Raw genomic sequence first — 19433 nt, forward strand, 5'->3', positions numbered from 1 at the left:
TATTTTGTCAAACTAAAACTCATTTGATGCACAAAGTTACTTTTCAAATTTGCTGCAACTTTATAACGAAGTAACAATTCTTTTCTTGCACACGAACATAAATAACAATTCTGCAAATATATATATATATATACACATACATGATTACATATGATCTTAAAAACAATATGTATGGTCTTGTTCTAAAAACAATATATGGTCTTAAAACCAAAAATATTGAAAATTTGTCTGTCTGCTATGTTCTACGTAGCGGAAATTCCCATTATATTCTTCCAACATCATATATATATTCCAGTTGTAGTGTAGTTCTTTTTCTTAGGTAAACATGTCGATCATTGTATGACCATATCCCCTATATATATTATTTGTGAAACATTACAACTTCTTTTTGTAACCACGTGTTAACACTAGAATGATTCTTAAAATTATTAGAGAAATAGGTTGATCCATCTAATTATATAATAAGTTTTTTTATTAAATTAACCATAAATTCATTATTAATATCATTTATTATTTCTTTAAATAAAGATTACAGAATTACCTAATGTGGGTAAAATATATATGACAATTAATAATTTTGAATAATAAAGATCTGATAAAAAAATAATATATCTTCTATCAAATTTGTTTAATTTTAAACTATTAAAATATTTTTTTAAAAATCACAATAACCATATTATAAAAATTTAGACTTTTCTGTATATATTATATTTTGAATTTTAAAAAAATGACTATAAATTATTAAAACTGTTAAAAGTCTCACATTCAAATGTTGCGATCCATGGTTTAAAAATTTTGTTATGACAAAATACAAATGATTACAAAATCATATAAGTAAAAGTCTAATTTAATTAATCATTATTTAAAATATATATGCATATATATCATTCTAAATTAAACTATAAACCATATTGAATAAATAAATATTTTAGTTTCACAATTTACTTTGAATAATTTTTTTTGATAAAAGTTTTGAACTAACATTGATAATTTTTTTTTTTAAATTATCAATTATGAAAATTATTAATCGCACAATGAAAATTTTGTTATCAGTAATTTAAAGTTTTTGCTATTAAAGATACACATGATCAAAAAAAATATGAGTAGAAAGTATCATTTAATAGACATTAATATTAAAAATATACTATGTATGTTAATATAATTTAAATTTAATTACATATCCTATCAAAATTTTTAAAAAAATGTTTGGATTAATAAAATTGATTTTAAAAATTTTGTTTGGATTAATAAAATTGATTTATATGTTCGCATCAATTTAATTATATATGTAATAGTTACTGACTTTTAATTATTCGATATATATTTATTATTTCATAATATGTAAGAACATATAATATATAAAATAATTTTTATATATAATGTTTATTCCGCGCGAGCTTAATCTAGTGAGGGTAGTGAAAGGGTTAGCCATTTAGGTGGCGAGGTCGCACACATCTCATATCAGAGTGTATGAGTAGAGATATATATACATATCAGAGTGTTCTTAATTAATATAATTATATTATGCTTTTTGACTTCCAATTATAATATATTTAACTATATAGTTTGATTTTCGCCGTAAGATTCTTTGCCGGAACCTTCCAATTAATTATGCATATCACACCCACATGATTCAATTATACATCCCACAATAAAAGCGCAGCCCTCTTGTATTTAAATATTCTCATACCACCAACACAAAATAAAGTATACAATGCATCTAATTAACTTATTCATTAAAACCCACATATATAAAATTGTTCGCAAAAAAAAAAAACCCACATATATATAATTAAAACGAAGTGTGTATCTAGACACATATAAACGCTCCATTGCTCGTTGTAATTTTAAAATAATAACATATATAACTAAAGCCACTTTCAGTTTGTAGCGAACAACAGTCTGGTGGTTATCGAAAACATTTTATATATGTCCCAGTTTTTACTCATTAAATCGATTTGAAGACATTATACGTACATCGTATATATGTATACTTGAATATAGAATATTTTGTGTGGCGCCATTAGTCGATATGAAAGCCACGTTATTTGATTTACGATCATAGATCTGATTTTCTTGATGTTATGATGGAATGATATATATATCATCTATCTTTGTTGACGAAATCCTTTCTTTTTTCTTATGAAAGAAGCAGAGTATTAGAAATTGATCAGAGGCATATTTGTGATAATCTGATACATGATAATGAAGATGATGTGATGGCTATTGACCATATCGATTTAGTATGAAGAATATAATGTTAAAATGTATAAACGAAGAAAGTTTGTTTATTTCTTCACTTATAACATCAATGCTTTATCATGAGAATATAATAAAACAGAAAATACATTTTCTTAAAACAACGTAGCTCCAATAGTTTAAGCAGCATATCACTTTTCTTTTTAACTTTAACCTCAGATATATGACCGATATTAATTTAGGTGATATATAATCGACCTCAGACTTATAAGTGGTTATTTTACTTTTAGAGTTGGATTTGGACCCAGTTTACCAAAATTTTGCATATGTTCGGATATTTACCAGTTTTGATTCGAATTAGGTTGAACTTTTTGAATCGGATTTGGTTCCGTTCTTTGGATCCAAATATTTTGCTAAGCCTAAATTGTATACAATAGAAAACCAAAAGCGTAGTAGTATATCTATATTGTTCTCTATCTAAAATTTGATGTTGGAATTTGGTGCTATTTAATACAACACCTCTACGAAAATTACGATAATACCGCCTATATTTCGGTGGACGTAAATTTGAATACGGCACACTTTCAGACGACATGTACTAGCCGTAACCAGCGTATAGTCGTAAGGGTTTTGAACCGGAAAAGAAAAATCACCCTAAGGGAATTGAGGGGGCACAGGAGCGGCATCGAAATCCAAAAGAGGAGACAGTACAATAACATCAGCATAAATTCCAAAACCAAAATTTAAATTAGTGAGAAGAAGAAAAACATGGAGATGGTGAAGGGACAAGTTACATCCAATAAAATTTAGAGGCAAAAACATCTTAAACCCTACTTTTGTTCCTTGATTTGTCTACATCCCTCTCTTTTACCTCTTTCTCTCCTTTTGTTTGTATCCCAAAACACTCTCATGAGCTTTCAAATCAAGAAACCCCCTAATGTTTTGTTTATTTTTTTGGGTCACGTTTGTCTTATATATCACATCATTTTGCCGTGATTATTAATTAATGTGTATCCATTTTATCGGAATATATACACGGATTATGGAATTCACCTGATAACTGTAAACCAGTGAATAATATCAATTCTCGACTGAACGTACATGACTAGACTCAAAAATCGCCCGCACACATAAATGGACTGTATGCGAAACTTTAGTGAGATTGAACCAGTGCATGCAACCAAATTTCTATATCAATAATCACAAGAATATATGGAGACCACCCTTTTTGTTCAAGGTGGATTGTTGGTGACCACCTTTGATGTGTACGTAATCTAGATTAACTTTATTTTCATTTAATTTTTATATTAAAATACATTGTGTATTAATATGTATAAGCTTGAACGTTATATGCATCATGTAGAACTTAATGACTTGCTATCAGGGGTATATAGGTGCTGGATATTAACTTGCACGATAAGAATGTGTGAGGACCAGGTGTACTTTCATATGGATATAAGAAGGCCACAACTCTCAACAGTCTACCACACAAAGATCATTTCATTTATTTTTCCTTTTCCTTTCCCTTTATTATTATTTTTTTCTTAAGTTTTCTCCTTTGAATTAGTTGTTGGAATATACTTCTCACATTTAAAGAGTGCAGCCAAATGACATGCATGCATGCAGTTAAAACGACAAAACCAAATAATAAGCTTTTTACATTGACTAAACTGTATTTTGTGATTTCGTGTGAAAACTACAACACTTGTGAGACTCAAACAACTTAGTTAATTTACGTCAATACTTGCTCAACAGTCAACACAAGCAATTATTTATCATGAGTCATATGTATATATGGGTTAAAATAATTAATAAATTGGTTGTAAAACTAGTGTGTTTTTGTCAATTAAATAAAATATGTATATATGGGTTAGGATAATCAATTGGTTGTAGAACTAGTGAGTTTTGTCTGTTAATCGTTATGTTTGCATTTAAAGAAAACACAACATTTTTCTTGTTACCAAACAATCTTGTGAAATTATAAAAACAAACATAATTTGTTGGCGAAACCCATGAATATAATTTCTACCGAGTTTAAACTTTTAACGAATACATGATAAATCCACTTAACTATTAGATTTATAAACATTAGCTGATAATATATAGTTGGTGCCAACAAAAAAACATATATATATATATATATATATATATATATAACTAAATTTTTCAGTCCTCGAATTTAGATAATGATAGAGCTACAACACTAATGTAAAACATTGGATAATATATTATATTATGGTAAAAAAAATTTTGAAACACACTTCATTCATGAATACTCTTAAACAGAGTTAGTTGGGGCCATAATGGCAAGTTCATCAGCAGACCCTGCTTTGCTAAATATATCATGGTAAATTTATCATATATTTAGATGATAAATCATATCTATATTGCAATTTAGATGATAAAACAATAACATTAATACAAAACATTATATTATCATAGTCAATACAAATATAGACAATAAGGTATATGTATTTTATTTTTCTAATGAATTTTAATTAGTCTTTTGTACAGATCACTTAGATAAAATGATTTTTTTGATTATATCATAAAAGTAAATATTCGAAAATGACCAGCTCATGATATATTATATAAATATATATATTGGCAAAACTCTTAACAACATAGCCTCATGGTGGGGGATAATCAGAGTACCATTGCTTGGAATGTCTATCTTTACTTAACTCCTAAAAGCAGTTAAAATAACTGACTGATTTAAACTCTAATTGTATCAATAGATAATTTTGCATTTGCGGCTATTGCGATGGTTGTACGTCAAATATTGGACATGGTCATCAGGTCATCGGTATGCAACTGAGTACATTTAATACAAAAATAACTATAATTTGTTCTTATTAAACCACTCCTTATATCATCGTTAAATGGGCACAATCAAATGTATTGGGATCTAAAAACATCTGATAAATTGGGTGATCCCAAAAACTTGAACGGTGAGATCAACGACGATTTGCAAAATCCATAAGTTAGGTAAATAGTGGGATAAGATTAGCAGACAAGAGATTTGGGGGATCGCTTTATTGATCACATTTGACTGGTAAAGATTATTCTCTGTCCAAATAATGCCAAAGATTAATAGGGAAAATATTTTAACAATATCCAACAATATTCTTCTAGCCCTAAAGATTTTTTTTCCTTTCGATAACTTATTACCAATATGAAATACATTATGTTCCGCTTTTCAGAAATTGTAGCTTGAATCCTTGATTATATAGAGTCATATAGTAACTTCACTTTCTAATTTCTCTTTTATATAGCATGATCCTTTTTAAAAAATATAAAAAATATTATTTTTGAAATCAGGTACATATAATACGTTTTTGTTAATTGAGATTAATTACTTGAAATTTTCCTTGGGGAGAACTAAAAAGAAGGTAATAATAGCACATCCCTAAAAAGGGTCCTAACAAAAATTTAAATTAATTAAATAAGAAAAAGGGTTTAACAGATCCCTGAAATTAATGAGGAAACCCAAGGTTGGTTTCGAGCCCAGTTTGAGTAAAATCAAATATTATTTGCGGATAAAAAAATTATAAAGTTTGTTAGTATGTAATTAAGAAAATAGAAAAGGTTGTTGAGAGTATAGTGAGGAGACAGAAGAAGTGGTCCAGAACGCCGTCGAAGTAAAAAAGAGTCCAATTTTCGTCGGCCCAGCCCATTTAATTAATCTTAAAATATTATCCAATTGCAAGGCATCACCGACGAGTCCGTGTTACATGGGACCAAATCTGCATTCCTTGTATGATTTCACTACACGTGTACGGTCTCGATGATGGTTGGCGATATTCCCTGTTATGTAGGACAAGCAAATACTTTAGTGACAGGTGTCTCGATTATCATGTCGGCAAATACAATTAACAACGAATCATCATTACAGACTATAATGATCATAGCTAAATTAGGTTTTGAAGCTATCTTTTTTTTTTTGTTTATTAACTGTATACTGTCTCATTTGTAAAGAATGCCATTTTATTTTGTTTTTGTTTCACAAAGAAAATCATATACAGTATTAGATTTCAAGTTTAACATTGCAAAATGCATTATATATTCTTTTATAGATAATGCTATTTATCATAAAATTATGGGTTAAATTGTTGTAAGTTTGTAACTATTAAGAATATAAATTCATTTCAGTTATTTTCTTGATTTGTATGAAAAATATAAAAATGACATTTTCAAAACGGAGAAAACAATACACAACAAGGAAGTTTGAAACCAAAAGATGACATTAATACACAACAAGATATTTTCATGGACCGGAATATAAAGTTATTAATCACTGTTCATAAACCGGTTAGGACCGAACCCATGCATGCAAAACCTCGGTTACTAGAAAAAACAAATCAAGCCATATGTTAAGATCCGATTCACTAAGATTATGTCATGTCAAAGACGTAACATCTTGAATAAAAGCTCCTATACAGCCAATGACACGCTGTAAGCCTGTAACATGAACAAAGAAGACACAGAGAATCTACTGAAGATCTCTCAGGTTCCACCCCATTATCATGTTACTGTATCGACAATTAACTAAGTCTTGAGGTTAGTAGAACCAAAAGGAAGATGGCTTGTCTTGACTGTTTTACTTTTACGTGTGTGGTTGTGTCATGTCATGATTGTTATATACAGACAAAAGTGGTGGGCTTTCACAAAACCCAGTAAAAAGACAAAGAAGGCTCTATATCAAGGGCCCAAGTATTTGTCTAATTACGAAGGTGAGAGTTTTCAACTTTTGATCTAAAGTCTCATTGAAACAAACTCAAATTCAAAAGGAAAGAGTTTAGTTAAGATGATCTAATACCAGAACTGAAGTAAAGATAGATGAGCAAATCTGATCAAAACTTTTAGCTTTCAGAGATAGTATTAGATAGAGAGGGGTGACAAACATGTCAGTAATGGCAGACCACATGAGTTGGAGATTCAAATATTTTGATCTGGACCGTGTATCATACACATGTTCCCAGGTAGATGGGACACACTTTTGCCTCAAAGTTGCTGTTACTGCTACCGACAAGCTTTGCTGTTTTTTCCTTTGTCCTTAACTCAAAAAAAGGTTCCCTCTGTCAACCTATCTTTAACTTCTATAAAACACTCGGCTTCCACGAAGACTCACCTTCAGCTTTACTACAAAACTTCTCTATCCTCTCACTAAGTGAAACAACCCAAAAGCTTTCTTCTCTTCTCCTCCCACTCTTGAAGAAAATTCAGAAGAGGGTTAAGTTAAAGAGATGTTTGTTGAGAAAATGGATGAGTTTGTTAACCTCAAGGCAACGGAGCTGAGGCTGGGATTACCAGGAACAGACAATGTATGTGAACAAAGAGTTTCTTGCAATAGTAATAGCAATAAGAGAGCATTACAACCTGATGCTGAGAATGAGATTGAATCATCAACGATGAAAACCCCTCCAAGAAAGTAAGTTTAGACACACACAAAAGATCTCTGAATCTGACTGGATATGATACAAATTTTGGTTTATTGACAGTGTTTTTCCTTTTGCCAGGGCTCAGATTGTTGGATGGCCACCAGTTAGATCATACAGGAAGAACAGCATTCAGACAAAGAAGAATGAATCTGATGGTGAGAGTCAAGGAATCTATGTGAAAGTGAGTATGGATGGTGCACCATACTTGAGGAAAATAGATTTGAGTTGTTACAAAGGATACTCAGACTTGCTCAAAGCTTTGGAGCTGATGTTCAAGTTCTCTGTGGGAGAGTACTCTGAGAGAGATGGATATAGAGGCTCAGACTTTGTGCCTACTTATGAAGACAAAGATGGTGATTGGATGCTTATTGGAGATGTTCCATGGGAGTAAGTCTTCTTTATAATATGTCAAAAGAAATAATATTTACAAGAAGAAAAAAAACAGAAAAAAAAAATGTTTGTAATAAGGGTTCTTATGGGGTTTTGTTACTTGTTGCAGGATGTTTGAATCTAATTGCAAGAGATTAAGGATCATGAAAGGTTCAGAAGCCAGGTGTTTAGGCTCTGGTGTATGAGACAAAGCTTAAGGAAACCTAACAGAGACACAAGAAGAGCTTCAAAGGTTGTCAGGGTTTTCATCAGATTGAATTTAAGTCATAGCCAATTTTTTTTACCTCAACGGTAAATATCAAATGTAGATAATGGTCTTCAGCATGTGGAAACTGAAACCTAATCAATTTTTGTTACAGATACAAGGCAAAAGGTTGTCCTTGGTCTGTTGTTATGTATTAATTACATTTTAAAAAAAAAGTTGTTATTGGATTGAAGAGTTCATCTAATGTTTGTAACATGTTTTGGTTCTCAAGATCTGATAAAAGATATATAGATGAAGCAATGGTGTCTATAAATCAAATGATATACTGAATGTTACAAAATGAAGAAACAAAACAAGTTACATGAAATAATTATACCATCTTTGGCCATGAATCTAAACCCTATAGCCTAATCAATGGTTAACTTAAAAAGACTAAGAGCAGTCTTAAATCATCATTTTCTCTTTTCAAGCTTCAAAGGCTTGAGAGCTTTGTGAAGAAGTGAAAGAAGTACCTGTAGGAGATTTGCTCTTTGTCCATGAAAGAATCATTTCATGAAGGTCTTCAGCGCTTAGACGGTCTGAAGGAGACTCCATCGTGCAGCAGTGAAACAAGTCGATAAGAAACCTCATTGTGTCCAAGTCAGATTCGGTTAGGTCAAGCTCTTCACGCAGTTTATTGGCTGATTCTTCTTCCTCCGTTTCAGAGGCCAGTGTCTCTAACTCCTCTGGTAGTTTTGGCCTTTTGCCATTCTGATTAAAAGTTAAAAAGAGAAGGAACTTGTTAGTTGTGTCATAGGTCATGCAAGTGTAAAGAAGATCTGTAGAGACAAACCTGTAGAGATTCTTGAATTTGAAGCTCGGATGAATCAAAATATGGGATCTGTAGTGTCAACAGCTCGAAGATTAGGCACCCAAATGACCAGATATCCACTTCCTGACAAAACACACGACCAAACTCATCAGTGCCTGCCTGTCTTAAACTATCTCTAGGCCCTGTTCAGAAAAATATTAACTGTATATTTAACGATATAATGAAGTAATATAAATTCTAAATTTAGCAGTATATCTAAAAAAATTTAAAATTTTAGATCATAATTTATATATTTATTTTTAAATTTTTTTCAGACTAGGACTCTGTTCAACCTGATCCACTTGCACAAGAAATGAGAAACTTTGATGAACAAAAAGAAGAGTAGAGAAACTTACAAGTCCGTAAAAGTTTTGTTCGTGCATTGCTCGGAAGACTTCAGGGGCCATCCAACGTGGCGTACCAACGCATACATTAGGAGGATGTATTCCCACGTGAGCAATGCAGCAACCGTGCAAGTGAGACCTAAGCGGAACAGCTCTATCGAAGTCACAAAGCTTCACTACAGGTTCTTCTCCGTTTGCTCTTTGGATGTTCAGGTCGATCAAAACGTTTTCGCTTTTGATGTCACGGTGGATTATATCCTTGGAATGCAGCTGTACTAAAGCCCCTGAGACATCTCTTGCGATAGATAAGGCTAGGTCCATTGGTACATGATGCTTACCAGCTTCAGAAAGCTTCTCAATGTGACCCTGTAGAAAGTCAAACCATGAAGAAGATCTTTAGGATCTTTCTAAATATAGAATGAACAAAAAAGTAGAAGATAAAGAATGCTTACCTTTAGAGATCCTCCTTCTATGTATTCCATCAGAATAGCAGATTGCAATACGCGTCTATGTCCGTTTCCATCTTCCGAGGCTATCCACTTGGAAGATAACTCATGTCCGTACAACTCCACTATACAGTCATGTTTCAACGCTCCTAAAATCCGCACTTCTCCTAAGCATGTATACTCAAAAGTCCTGATGTCATCTACGGAAGCTCCATTAACCTCTAATGTACGCATCTGAGGAAAGAAAATAACAAACTATTCAGCTTATGGTTACTCAAACCTGAAGTGGAGAAAGGTAAAAAAAAAAAACAAACCTTAGCAGCTGCTTCAGTGGAGCCAAGCTTGCAACGGATAAGACTACTATTAGCTCTTTCTACTCCTTCGCTTGTTGACAGGGAAGGAAAAGAGCATCCTGGTTCCAGTTTTGCTCTTTTGCAAATGGATTCACTAAGCCGACTAAGAGGAATGTACCTGAAGCAATAAGCGGATTAGTACAAAACCTAGCAGACGACATGAACTGGTAAGAAGAGAGTAGAGAAGTATGCTATTACCGGCAGAAGTATTCTTGATCTGTATCTTCTCTGATGTCATGAGGACGGCAAGCATCAACCACCATACGAACCAAAGAGTCACCTCTCTTCACAGGAACAACGTTCCAGGCATGTGGAGTGAAGTCTAGATAGCCTCTAACGAGCTCGCAAGGCACAGGAGGCTCCATACGATCGCAAAGGAACTTCATGAGCAAGGCCCTGTGCCTACAGATGCCAAACTGTAGCTTCCCTAGAGGAACCACTATAGAGTTCCCCTTGTACTTGATAGAACGCAATGATGTTTCACACACGTCAGAGAAATTGACATCTTGAGCAGCGGAATCGTCTTGATTCCCAGTCACACAGGTGCAAACAAAAGGTTTCTGGTAGTTTGTACCAGAGAGTGCAACCTTTCTGGTTCTTTCGATGATTGCGGTTCTGTCACTTCCTCCGAAATGATCTGACACAAAGAGGGCGAGGTATGATGCAACTTCCAAGTTGTTGATGGAGACTTGATCTACATCTGCTGGTGGACAGTTCAATATCTTCATTCTAGCTACCATGGCTCGAGCAGAGAGGGTGATTGCATCCAAAACTTCATCCTTTGCCCTGTCCAGGAGTATGACTTCACGTGAATCTAGGGGCAAGACTTCCTCATACTTACTAAGAGGCATAAAGGGCCTATCACGTCCAGCATCGAAAAATCCATCAGGAAGAGAATCTTCTGAGCTGCAAAATGAACTGCTGCTGTATTTCTGAGACACATTTGCAATGTCTGGAGATGGTTTAAGGCATTTAGAACCTTTTGGGTTATCCAGGTACTTATCAGAGCATCTCTTTGTACTGTGATTTGGTTTCTTTCTCTCTGTAGAAGAACTATAGTCTGCATCTCCTGAAGAGGAGGGAGAAGATGCCTTAATCTCACAACACTCCTTGCTATCTTGTTCACTCGTTGATTCGGAATTTTCAGAAACCAAATCAGCTTTCAAACTGCTTTCTTCATCGTCAGAAGTAATGACAGGATCTCCTATTTCAGCGTCTTCTAACAGTTTATCATTGTCATCCAAGCAGATGCTATCAACTGAATCTTTGTCAGTGTTCTGGGAAACATTCATCTCCTGTTTTCTAGTTTCTTTGACTTTGTACTTCTTCTCCGGAGGGACTTCACCTTTCCATTTCTTCTTGTTGTTGTTCAAGCGATCTTGCCTTGCCCTTTGCTGTAAGTAATGATGTTTCCTCTTCCACCTCTTACTTGATTTTCTAGCAGAGACGCATCTACCGTTGGAAGAAACAACAGTTGACGACATACTTAGTGGGTTACGGTGGGAGCATGCACCTACAGTGCAAACAAAGAATTCACCATTCAGTTTTAACAAATAAAAATCAAAAGCAAAGAAGTATCAAACTCCTGAGTTTTATCAGGCATACACAGTTCAGATGCAAAGGAAATGAATATTAAACTCTCACCTTGAGGAACACTTATGGCGTTGTTTTCATACGGAGTTTCTTCATATACATCCATTTCAACTAAAGAGCTGCAAGTATCAACTCCCATCTCTTCATAGTTCCCTCCCAAATCACATTGTATCCATGCAGGTATACAGCAATCACTCGGGAGCCTATTGTACTTGAAACAAAGTAAAAAATCAAAGAAGCTCTGTCAAATCAAAGAACATAGTGAACTCCTGAAATAAATGTATATCCAAATAATAAAGCAATGTTAGAGAAGTACCTGTAAATTAAGAATCTGAAGCCTAGGCATTAAGCTTAGATCGAGAGGATCCGGAGTTGTTAACCGGTTGTTAGATACGTCCAGGCTTTCCAAGTTTTGTAATAAAGCTAAAACTGATGGTAGCTCAATCAGCCTGTTGTGAGCAACCTTCAAGAACATCAACGAAGTCAGGTGACTTATCTCGTTAGGCAAGCTCTTGATCTTGTTAAAGGAGAGATCCAGATACTCCAGACTCTTGAGACATCCAATCTCCGAAGGAATATATCTGCAAACAAATGAGGAGACAAAAGTTAAAATCCTGAACCCAATCTCTCTTTATTAACACTAATTATAAACAAAAAAAAATCAACTGATTATAATATGAACCAAATTATTAGCATGATTGATTAAGCCTCTCATAAAATAAATATTATACAGCTAAAATCTCTCTTAACACTAAACAACATTCAATTAATTTATAAAATTTGTTTAATCAGTTTAAAATAAAATCTAGTTTCACATTATTGAACAATAACCAAAAGACATGGTTATATATATATATATCATCTGAAGATAAATGATTAACACTAGTTATAAACAAAAATTTTTAAACTGATTATAACATGAACCAAATTATTTATACAACTAAATTATCTCTTAGCACTAAAAAAACATTCAATTAATTTAAAATAAAATCATACTAAGGCATCATCAAGAAGCTTGAAACAGAAGCAACAGAGTATAAAAAAGCTTTACCTAATGGAGAAGTGACAAACAGAGAGCCTTGTCAAGGACCTAAGACCAGAGATCTCACTCAAGAGAGTCAAAGCAGAAGAACGTTTCGGCACTTTAGTGAGCTCAAGCTCCTTCAAACCTTTAAGCTTGTCCCACGCCAAGCCGTCGCCGAAGCCAGGCGACGAGATCTTCACCTGAAGATACTCCAAATCCACCAGATTCCCTAGCTCCGGTGGGAACAGATCGATCTCGTTGCCGAAAAACTTGAGCTTCTTCAACCTCCCGAGCTCCCCGATCGATTTGGGGATCAGATTGAAAGCGTTTCGAAAAAAGTAGAGACCTTTGATGGGATCGAATGTGCTGTGGCCCGGAAGAGAAAGCTCCAGACTTTGGCCGGAGACATCGATCACTGACGCATCGTCATCTAGACTTGTAACGGTGGAACCAGTCTCGTTTCCTTGATCAATGTCCACGTCATCGATTGAATCAGCAGGATCGTTGCTTTTAGCTTCCATTGGATCTCGTCGGAGCGATTGGGAAGTGAAGAATTAGGTTAAACTGGACAAAAGCTTAGAGAGAAAGAGGAGATTAAAGTTTAATTGTGGCGTAAAGAAGAGGAATCGAGCCCAGAAGCGATGGAGAGAGAGAGGGATGAGCTCGAGGCCATAGAAGGAGAGGAACCCTAGCTTTCGCGACAAGACGAATCAGAGATATGAAATTGTGGATACCGACAGGATAAATCCAATAACGCGCTTAAGACAGGAAAAAAAGTAAGTAACACTTTGAAAAGTTTTTGAAAATGGATAGTTTCCTTTTCGGATTTAGATAAAAAAAAAGGGAATGTGCCGTTGATTTAAAGCTTTTGATGTTAAGATTGTATTATTTTAATTATGGATAAAAATTGTAGCTTTTTGCTGTAATTTTTTGTAGCTATGTGACAAAGTAATAATTTGTAAATACTATTTTTTTAAAGTTGTTGATACAATATTCGCGTTTTTACTATATCTGTTTTCAAAACAGCAAATTTTTTTTATATATTTTGGTGATTGGTGGAGTGTTTGCGCTTAGAATACCGCTCACACATGACAAATTGCCTAAGATTACGAAATAAATACGTAACCGTGGTCACAAGAAGTTGAAAAAAAAGAGAAAAAGATGAATATTTAGTCATTAATAACCGCGGTAATAAAAATGACATATCTTTTGTCCAAATCACGGCGCCTTTAAGCGAGAAGACAAGCTGTGATTTGTCAGCTCGTACTCTCTCCACCACAAAGGTATGGCACTGGTTAGAAAATCATGTAACATCAGCATAACCACAATTTAACAAGGTATTTACCTTTAGGTGATTTAAATAGGGAAAATGGTCATTTAAATCACCAACTTTCAAATTTAGTTGAAAAAAAGCATGAACTTCATCGTTGACCATTTAAAGAATCAACTTATTTTGACTAACCAATTTAAATTTTGACATTTTTTGACTAAGCCATTTTCAAAACGATGTTAAAATGGTTAACAGATTGAGTTAAATCACTGTCACTAATTTCTGTTAAATGCAAACGACGTCGTTTTAATTTTTTTTTTAAAATTGTTCCTCAAGGGAATCAAACCGGTGACCTAAGCTTCATTTGTTACAGAGTTAAACCACTAGACCACTTACACTTACATTAACTTATATAAATACTAATACTTATTATCATTAAACTTCCATATCATCTTCTGATCAAACCAGACGGGTTATTGAGACTCACTAATCGAGCCTCAAACGTCACTGGTACAACTTTCTACCACAAATCGGTGACATTGCTGGAGATCAACCAAAATTCCACAAACGTCACCACGGTTCGTTCTTTTAGTACTTGTTTCGTCTTTATATTAATCATAACAAGAGAGAGGATTTTGAGTTGGAGAGTGCCAATCCAATTCAAGCTCATTTGAATTACGATGGAGCAACACAAATGCTAAATGTCACAGTATATCCGGTGAAACTGGGTTTAAACCCACTAAACCATTGATCTCACGATTGAATTAGGTTCAGAAACGAATTAGGGATTTAGGTTAGAAGAAGATGATATGGAGGTTTAATGATAATGGCTTAGTCAAAAAATGTCATAACTTAAAATGGCTAGTCAAGAAAAGTTGAGGCTTTAAATGGTCCACGAGGAAGTTCATGCTTTTTTTCAACCAAATTTGAAAGTTGATGATTTTCAACCAAATTTGAAAGTCGATGACTTATATGACCATTTTCCCGATTAAAATCCCAGGAGAAAGTTTCATCCCCACAAGTATCTCTTTAAGCACATCTACACTATGGATGGTATAAGGAGCCTCAAATGGTTCGAGCCAGCCTAGTCATTCAAGGGTTCGTGTCATCTTGTGCATTGAGTCTGAAAAATTCTTCAATCCTTGAAGATGATCAGATTCCTGGAAGGACTTAACTGTTGGAGAAATTGCAAGGTAAAATCTCAATAGAAGAGAGTGTGATGATTGCTGCATCCGAAGCTGTGAGAGCAGCAATGTCCAGCCTTTTAATGGGCTTAATTTGATTTTATTTAACCCATTTTAAATTTTTAATATCTTGCCTCTTTGATAATTGTTGTTCATTCTTCCATTCAGAAGCAACATTCATGGGTTGTCAAAAAGATCAACTATAATATTCAAGTTGCCAGTTAATCTAAATGTTCACATGCAGCAATATATTAACAAAAGATTTAGTTTTGCTCTCGGTTCTCTCAATGAATTCACTAGGCCGATGAGTTTTCTATTTGAACTATGACATAAAATCGAAGCAAAAACATGTAATAAAGTATGAAATGAGCCGTTGTCTCTCTAGTACTAGTATCATTGACTCTTCTTTTTAATAAGTCGTTGTCTCTCTAGTATTACCAATTAATATGTTTGATAATACGAGACTAATACCATGGATGTAAAGATGTATATGAAGGTTGTTCTACGTATGAGACATTTTGAAGACTGCAATTCAAAATGTTTATTGGTTCTTTAATAAAGATGCATTTTCTTTGTTATATTGTGAAGTTTATAGAATCGCTGAGAGTTGACAATTACATATACTAATTCTTTTGAAAGAATCATTAAATTGAATTTTTTATTGAAGACTATTTATAGATCTTAATTACAATATGTTCAGTTTCATACTTCAAAGATAACTGGAAAAAAAGTTTGAGTTTCATCCGAAAGATGATGACCAAATGTATATGTAGCATTATGAGAAACATAATTTTTATCTTGTTATCAAGCAAGATGGTTCAAAAGAAAGTATTTTCAACTTTTAATCTTTGTGTTGTGTTCACATTATTTTCATTTCGAATAATAAAAAAGTGTGTTAGATAAAACATAAACTAGGCAATAATTTTCTCGATTCATTAAAAAAAAATGTGTACTAAAAATGTTCTTGGCATAAAACATCATGACCTGCAAAGAAGAGTTTGGCTTTTTTCTATGTTGTGTTGGTGTGATTCTCGAGTAATGTCTATTGTGCAATAATGTTATGAACTTTTGCTTTGCATAGATCCGAGTCTCTAGCTTCTTGGCAAGCAAATCTACTTTTGGTTTTTTAGGGATCAGATACAAGCATGATTTCAATTATCTAGTCAGGTAATGAAAACTAACAGAATTAACTTTTTTTTAATCAATCAATATTGTTCTAGTATTGTTAATATATTTCCCAGTAAAAAGTACAATGACTTGGTACCTTAGCGTAGCAGTAAGGATTTGTTGAGTGATTGAGAAATCTAAACTTGTTTCCTTGACAGACTAGAATCAATGACGAACTGTAATATATTATTTCAACTTATGAGAACAAATTTGTGGTAAACATGTAATTAAGAACGTATCTGAAGAAGAGAAGGTAGGAGATTATAATTACCTTTTCATTCAAGTTAAAGAGGTAGGAATAACCAAGCTTGTCATCTGCTCTTTCATGTTCCTCTGCTTCATCGATGGAGACCAATTCTCCAGTATATTCTCCGAAAAGCTCATTTTGTTTAAGAGGATGCTGATAGATCAACTCAGATTATATCACCAATGGTCTAAAGTTTGAAATTTTTTAGAACAAGGAGAAGGAAAACATGTTCACATATATAGGGGATGGTAATTAACCAAGCTGGTTTGAATCTAAACACAACTCTAGTCAGTTTTCAAGATACATATATTCTGATATTATTTTATATGATTGCTTACCCGTGTAAATGCACCCCATCCATGAACATCAGACATTCCAAGGAGAATCTAGTGAATCTTAGTAAAAAAAGAAGATTTAATGATTTTGCATAATCGATATAAAAATTCGATGCATATTTAACGTCGATGGTAACCTTTTTATGTTTCTTAAGGAGGAATTGCATGTTCTTGCATTCGCTTGTCTTGGATGTCTCACCAAGAGATCCATGGCCATCTCCACAACTATATACAACACAAAGTTTTCTTAGATTTTTTAATTTTATTTTGAAATTTAATCACCGATTTTTCTATTAAGATGAAAATGTTACCTACGCAAACAACTCCGACAGGATTGCATTCGCGAGAATTGGAAAAGCAAGGACATTTTCGGTTTATACATTGTCCGTTACATCCTCCAAAACGATTGTTGCATGTCTTTGGATGGTGTTTTTGATTAGTTGGGTTTTTTTGAAAAAAACAATGTTCAAGAAATCAATAGATGCTAGTTAGGCGCCTTTATAAAATTATTGATTAGGCGGGTAATTAGACCGATTTTTTAAGTGTCTAAACCGACGTTTAGAAATAATCATTCTGAAAAAAATCGTTTTGTTTAGGTTCGATTACACTAATTTATAGACCACTACGAAAACCTATTACAAAATGATGAAGTATATGTTTCAAAGCCATGTCATCCTAATTATACAAAACGTCCATACAGCTGTATAATTACAAAACACTGTCAGGGACTTCAGGAGAGGGCTCTCTTGACTCTATCTTTCATTTTAGTATCTTTTTTTTTTTTACAAATAAACATAGTAACTTGAAGCTCAAGCAACTGAGATACATCTGCGGTGACCTACATTTCTTCTCATCTTCTGTCGCTCAGTCTCTTCTCTCCACACATTACCAATATCTTGAGCTATGTTAACAGCGTCCGCAGATGCTCCGGCCAACCCTTTCCTCGTGAATCCAGCCGCATATAAACCCGACTTCCCTTTCCACGCGTTTGGAAACGGCGATTTCGGGAACCCGTTCTTAGAAAAGAACTCACATTCATGAAGCCAAGAAGGGACGTTGCTGCGATAACCGGTGGCGAGAACCACGGCGTCAATATCTAGCTTCTGACCATCTACGAGCTCCACGTGGCTTCGTGAGAACCGTTTGATCGCAGGGACGATTTCTACGTCGCCGGACTTTATCTTCTCTAGAGCACCGATGTCAAGAACCGGCGTCTTCCCCGTCTTGATTTTCAGCTCCATTGGGCCTATGTTGGGCCTCTTAAGCCCGTAGTTTGATAAGCTTCCAAGAACCAGCCATGATAAGAGCAGTATAAGCTTGTCTACTAGCCATAGAGGTAGCCATTTCATTAACATCACTGAGATTCCGAATGTTGACTTTCCCATAACTTCTCTAGGTAACACATGAACCTGGTCGAATTAAGAAACACAAGAACATGGTTAGCTTAAGGTTTCAAACGTTATTCTATAGTAATTTTTAGACTTTATTATTATATAGTTGTAAGAATATAAACAACTTACTTATCAAAAAAAAAAAAAAGAATATAAACAACTGTTTTTTCAAAAAAAAAAGAGAATATAAACAGCTGAATAATCATTTTTGTATTGTTTTTGCTTACCGAGCTACGAACGACCATGGAAGTAATAGCATTGTGATTAGCAAGATCAAGAGACACTTCCATGCCTGAGTTTCCACATCCCACGACAAGAACTCTCTTCCCTCTAAACTTCTCGCCGGACTTATACTCACAAGCGTGGATCACTTCTCCGTTAAACTCTGTCTTAAGCCCGTTTATCTCTGGCACAACTTGTTCGGCGTTTTCACCCGTAGCCACCACTAACCACCTGCAAATGTACTCCATCTCCTCTCCGGCAGAAGTCGTCCTAACCCGCCACAAACCGCTGGTTTCATCAAACCGAGCAGACTCGACGGAGTTATTAAACTCCGGTTTAATCTTGAAATGACTTGCGTAGGACTCAAGGTAGTCGATGAACTGTCGTTTTGTTGGGTATTCAGGGTAGTGATCAGGGAAGGGCATTTTGGGTAATTGACAAAACTTCTTGGGCAAGTGAAGCTTGAGTCTGTCGTATGTTCTTTTTTGCCATAGTGAAGCTATGCAGTCTGATCTTTCGACCACGACGAATGGGACTCCTTGATCACGAAGACAAGCTGCTGTTGCTAAACCGGACGGACCGGCTCCGACGATAACCGGACCGTTGACCCAAATACACCGACATTCTGATAGATATTCTTCACTTGCCATTAGGCTAAATATATTTTCCATTTTTGAAGTGAGTTTAAGTAAGTATGTTTGGTGTGGGTTTTGATCGGTTTGAGAGTATAGCTAGTGAAGTTGAATGTTTTTGTTGTTGTTGTTGTATGTTA

The 19433-nt window shown here is 34.2% G+C and overlaps 3 protein-coding genes across 4 annotated transcripts; 1 reads left to right on the forward strand and 2 right to left on the reverse strand.

The window, feature by feature from the left end:
- Positions 1 to 5779: 5779 nt before the first annotated feature.
- LOC106311787 lies at positions 5780 to 13611 on the reverse strand. Of its 2 annotated transcripts, XM_013749072.1 has the most exons (10): positions 12873 to 13611; positions 12138 to 12402; positions 11873 to 12032; positions 10427 to 11741; positions 10190 to 10346; positions 9882 to 10109; positions 9442 to 9795; positions 9068 to 9169; positions 8748 to 8985; positions 5780 to 6006 (listed from the first exon to the last, which is right to left on the reverse strand). In XM_013749072.1, exons 1-10 carry the CDS (start codon positions 13364 to 13366, stop codon positions 5930 to 5932), a joined length of 3390 nt encoding a protein of 1129 aa, XP_013604526.1. In that variant the 5' UTR covers positions 13367 to 13611; the 3' UTR covers positions 5780 to 5929. The 2 variants fall into 2 exon arrangements, with proteins under 2 accessions (XP_013604526.1, XP_013604527.1); XM_013749073.1 differs by lacking the exon at positions 5780 to 6006 and having other exon boundaries at positions 8510 to 8985; positions 12873 to 13366.
- Positions 7343 to 8474, forward strand: LOC106311788 (auxin-responsive protein IAA3-like). The gene is made up of 3 exons (XM_013749074.1): positions 7343 to 7630; positions 7719 to 8027; positions 8140 to 8474. Exons 1-3 carry the CDS (start codon positions 7446 to 7448, stop codon positions 8213 to 8215), a joined length of 570 nt encoding a protein of 189 aa, XP_013604528.1. The 5' UTR covers positions 7343 to 7445; the 3' UTR covers positions 8216 to 8474.
- A 4149-nt stretch (positions 13612 to 17760) lies between the features above and the next one.
- Positions 17761 to 19433, reverse strand: LOC106310829 (probable indole-3-pyruvate monooxygenase YUCCA9). The gene is made up of 2 exons (XM_013748054.1): positions 18667 to 19433; positions 17761 to 18457 (listed from the first exon to the last, which is right to left on the reverse strand). Exons 1-2 carry the CDS (start codon positions 19330 to 19332, stop codon positions 17858 to 17860), a joined length of 1266 nt encoding a protein of 421 aa, XP_013603508.1. The 5' UTR covers positions 19333 to 19433; the 3' UTR covers positions 17761 to 17857.

Source organism: Brassica oleracea, chromosome C8 (assembly GCF_000695525.1).
Source record: "Brassica oleracea var. oleracea cultivar TO1000 chromosome C8, BOL, whole genome shotgun sequence".
NCBI classification, from domain to species: domain Eukaryota; kingdom Viridiplantae; phylum Streptophyta; class Magnoliopsida; order Brassicales; family Brassicaceae; genus Brassica; species Brassica oleracea.

Excerpts from the sequence above, each read along its gene's own strand:
- LOC106311788 (XM_013749074.1), top strand. The coding sequence starts at position 7,446 with ATGTTTGTTGAGAAAATGGATGAGTTTGTTAACCTCAAGGCAACGGAG. Across the intron at positions 7,631-7,718 it reads ATGAAAACCCCTCCAAGAAA|GGCTCAGATTGTTGGATGGC; the intron begins GTAAGTTTAGAC and ends TCCTTTTGCCAG. Across the intron at positions 8,028-8,139 it reads ATTGGAGATGTTCCATGGGA|GATGTTTGAATCTAATTGCA; the intron begins GTAAGTCTTCTT and ends TACTTGTTGCAG.
- LOC106311787 (XM_013749072.1), bottom strand. The coding sequence starts at position 13,366 with ATGGAAGCTAAAAGCAACGATCCTGCTGATTCAATCGATGACGTGGAC. Across the intron at positions 10,110-10,189 it reads CCACTGAAGCAGCTGCTAAG|ATGCGTACATTAGAGGTTAA; the intron begins GTTTGTTTTTTT and ends TTCTTTCCTCAG. Across the intron at positions 9,170-9,441 it reads AACAAAACTTTTACGGACTT|GAAGTGGATATCTGGTCATT; the intron begins GTAAGTTTCTCT and ends GTGTTTTGTCAG.
- LOC106310829 (XM_013748054.1), bottom strand. The coding sequence starts at position 19,332 with ATGGAAAATATATTTAGCCTAATGGCAAGTGAAGAATATCTATCAGAA. Across the intron at positions 18,458-18,666 it reads CCATGGTCGTTCGTAGCTCG|GTTCATGTGTTACCTAGAGA; the intron begins GTAAGCAAAAAC and ends TAATTCGACCAG.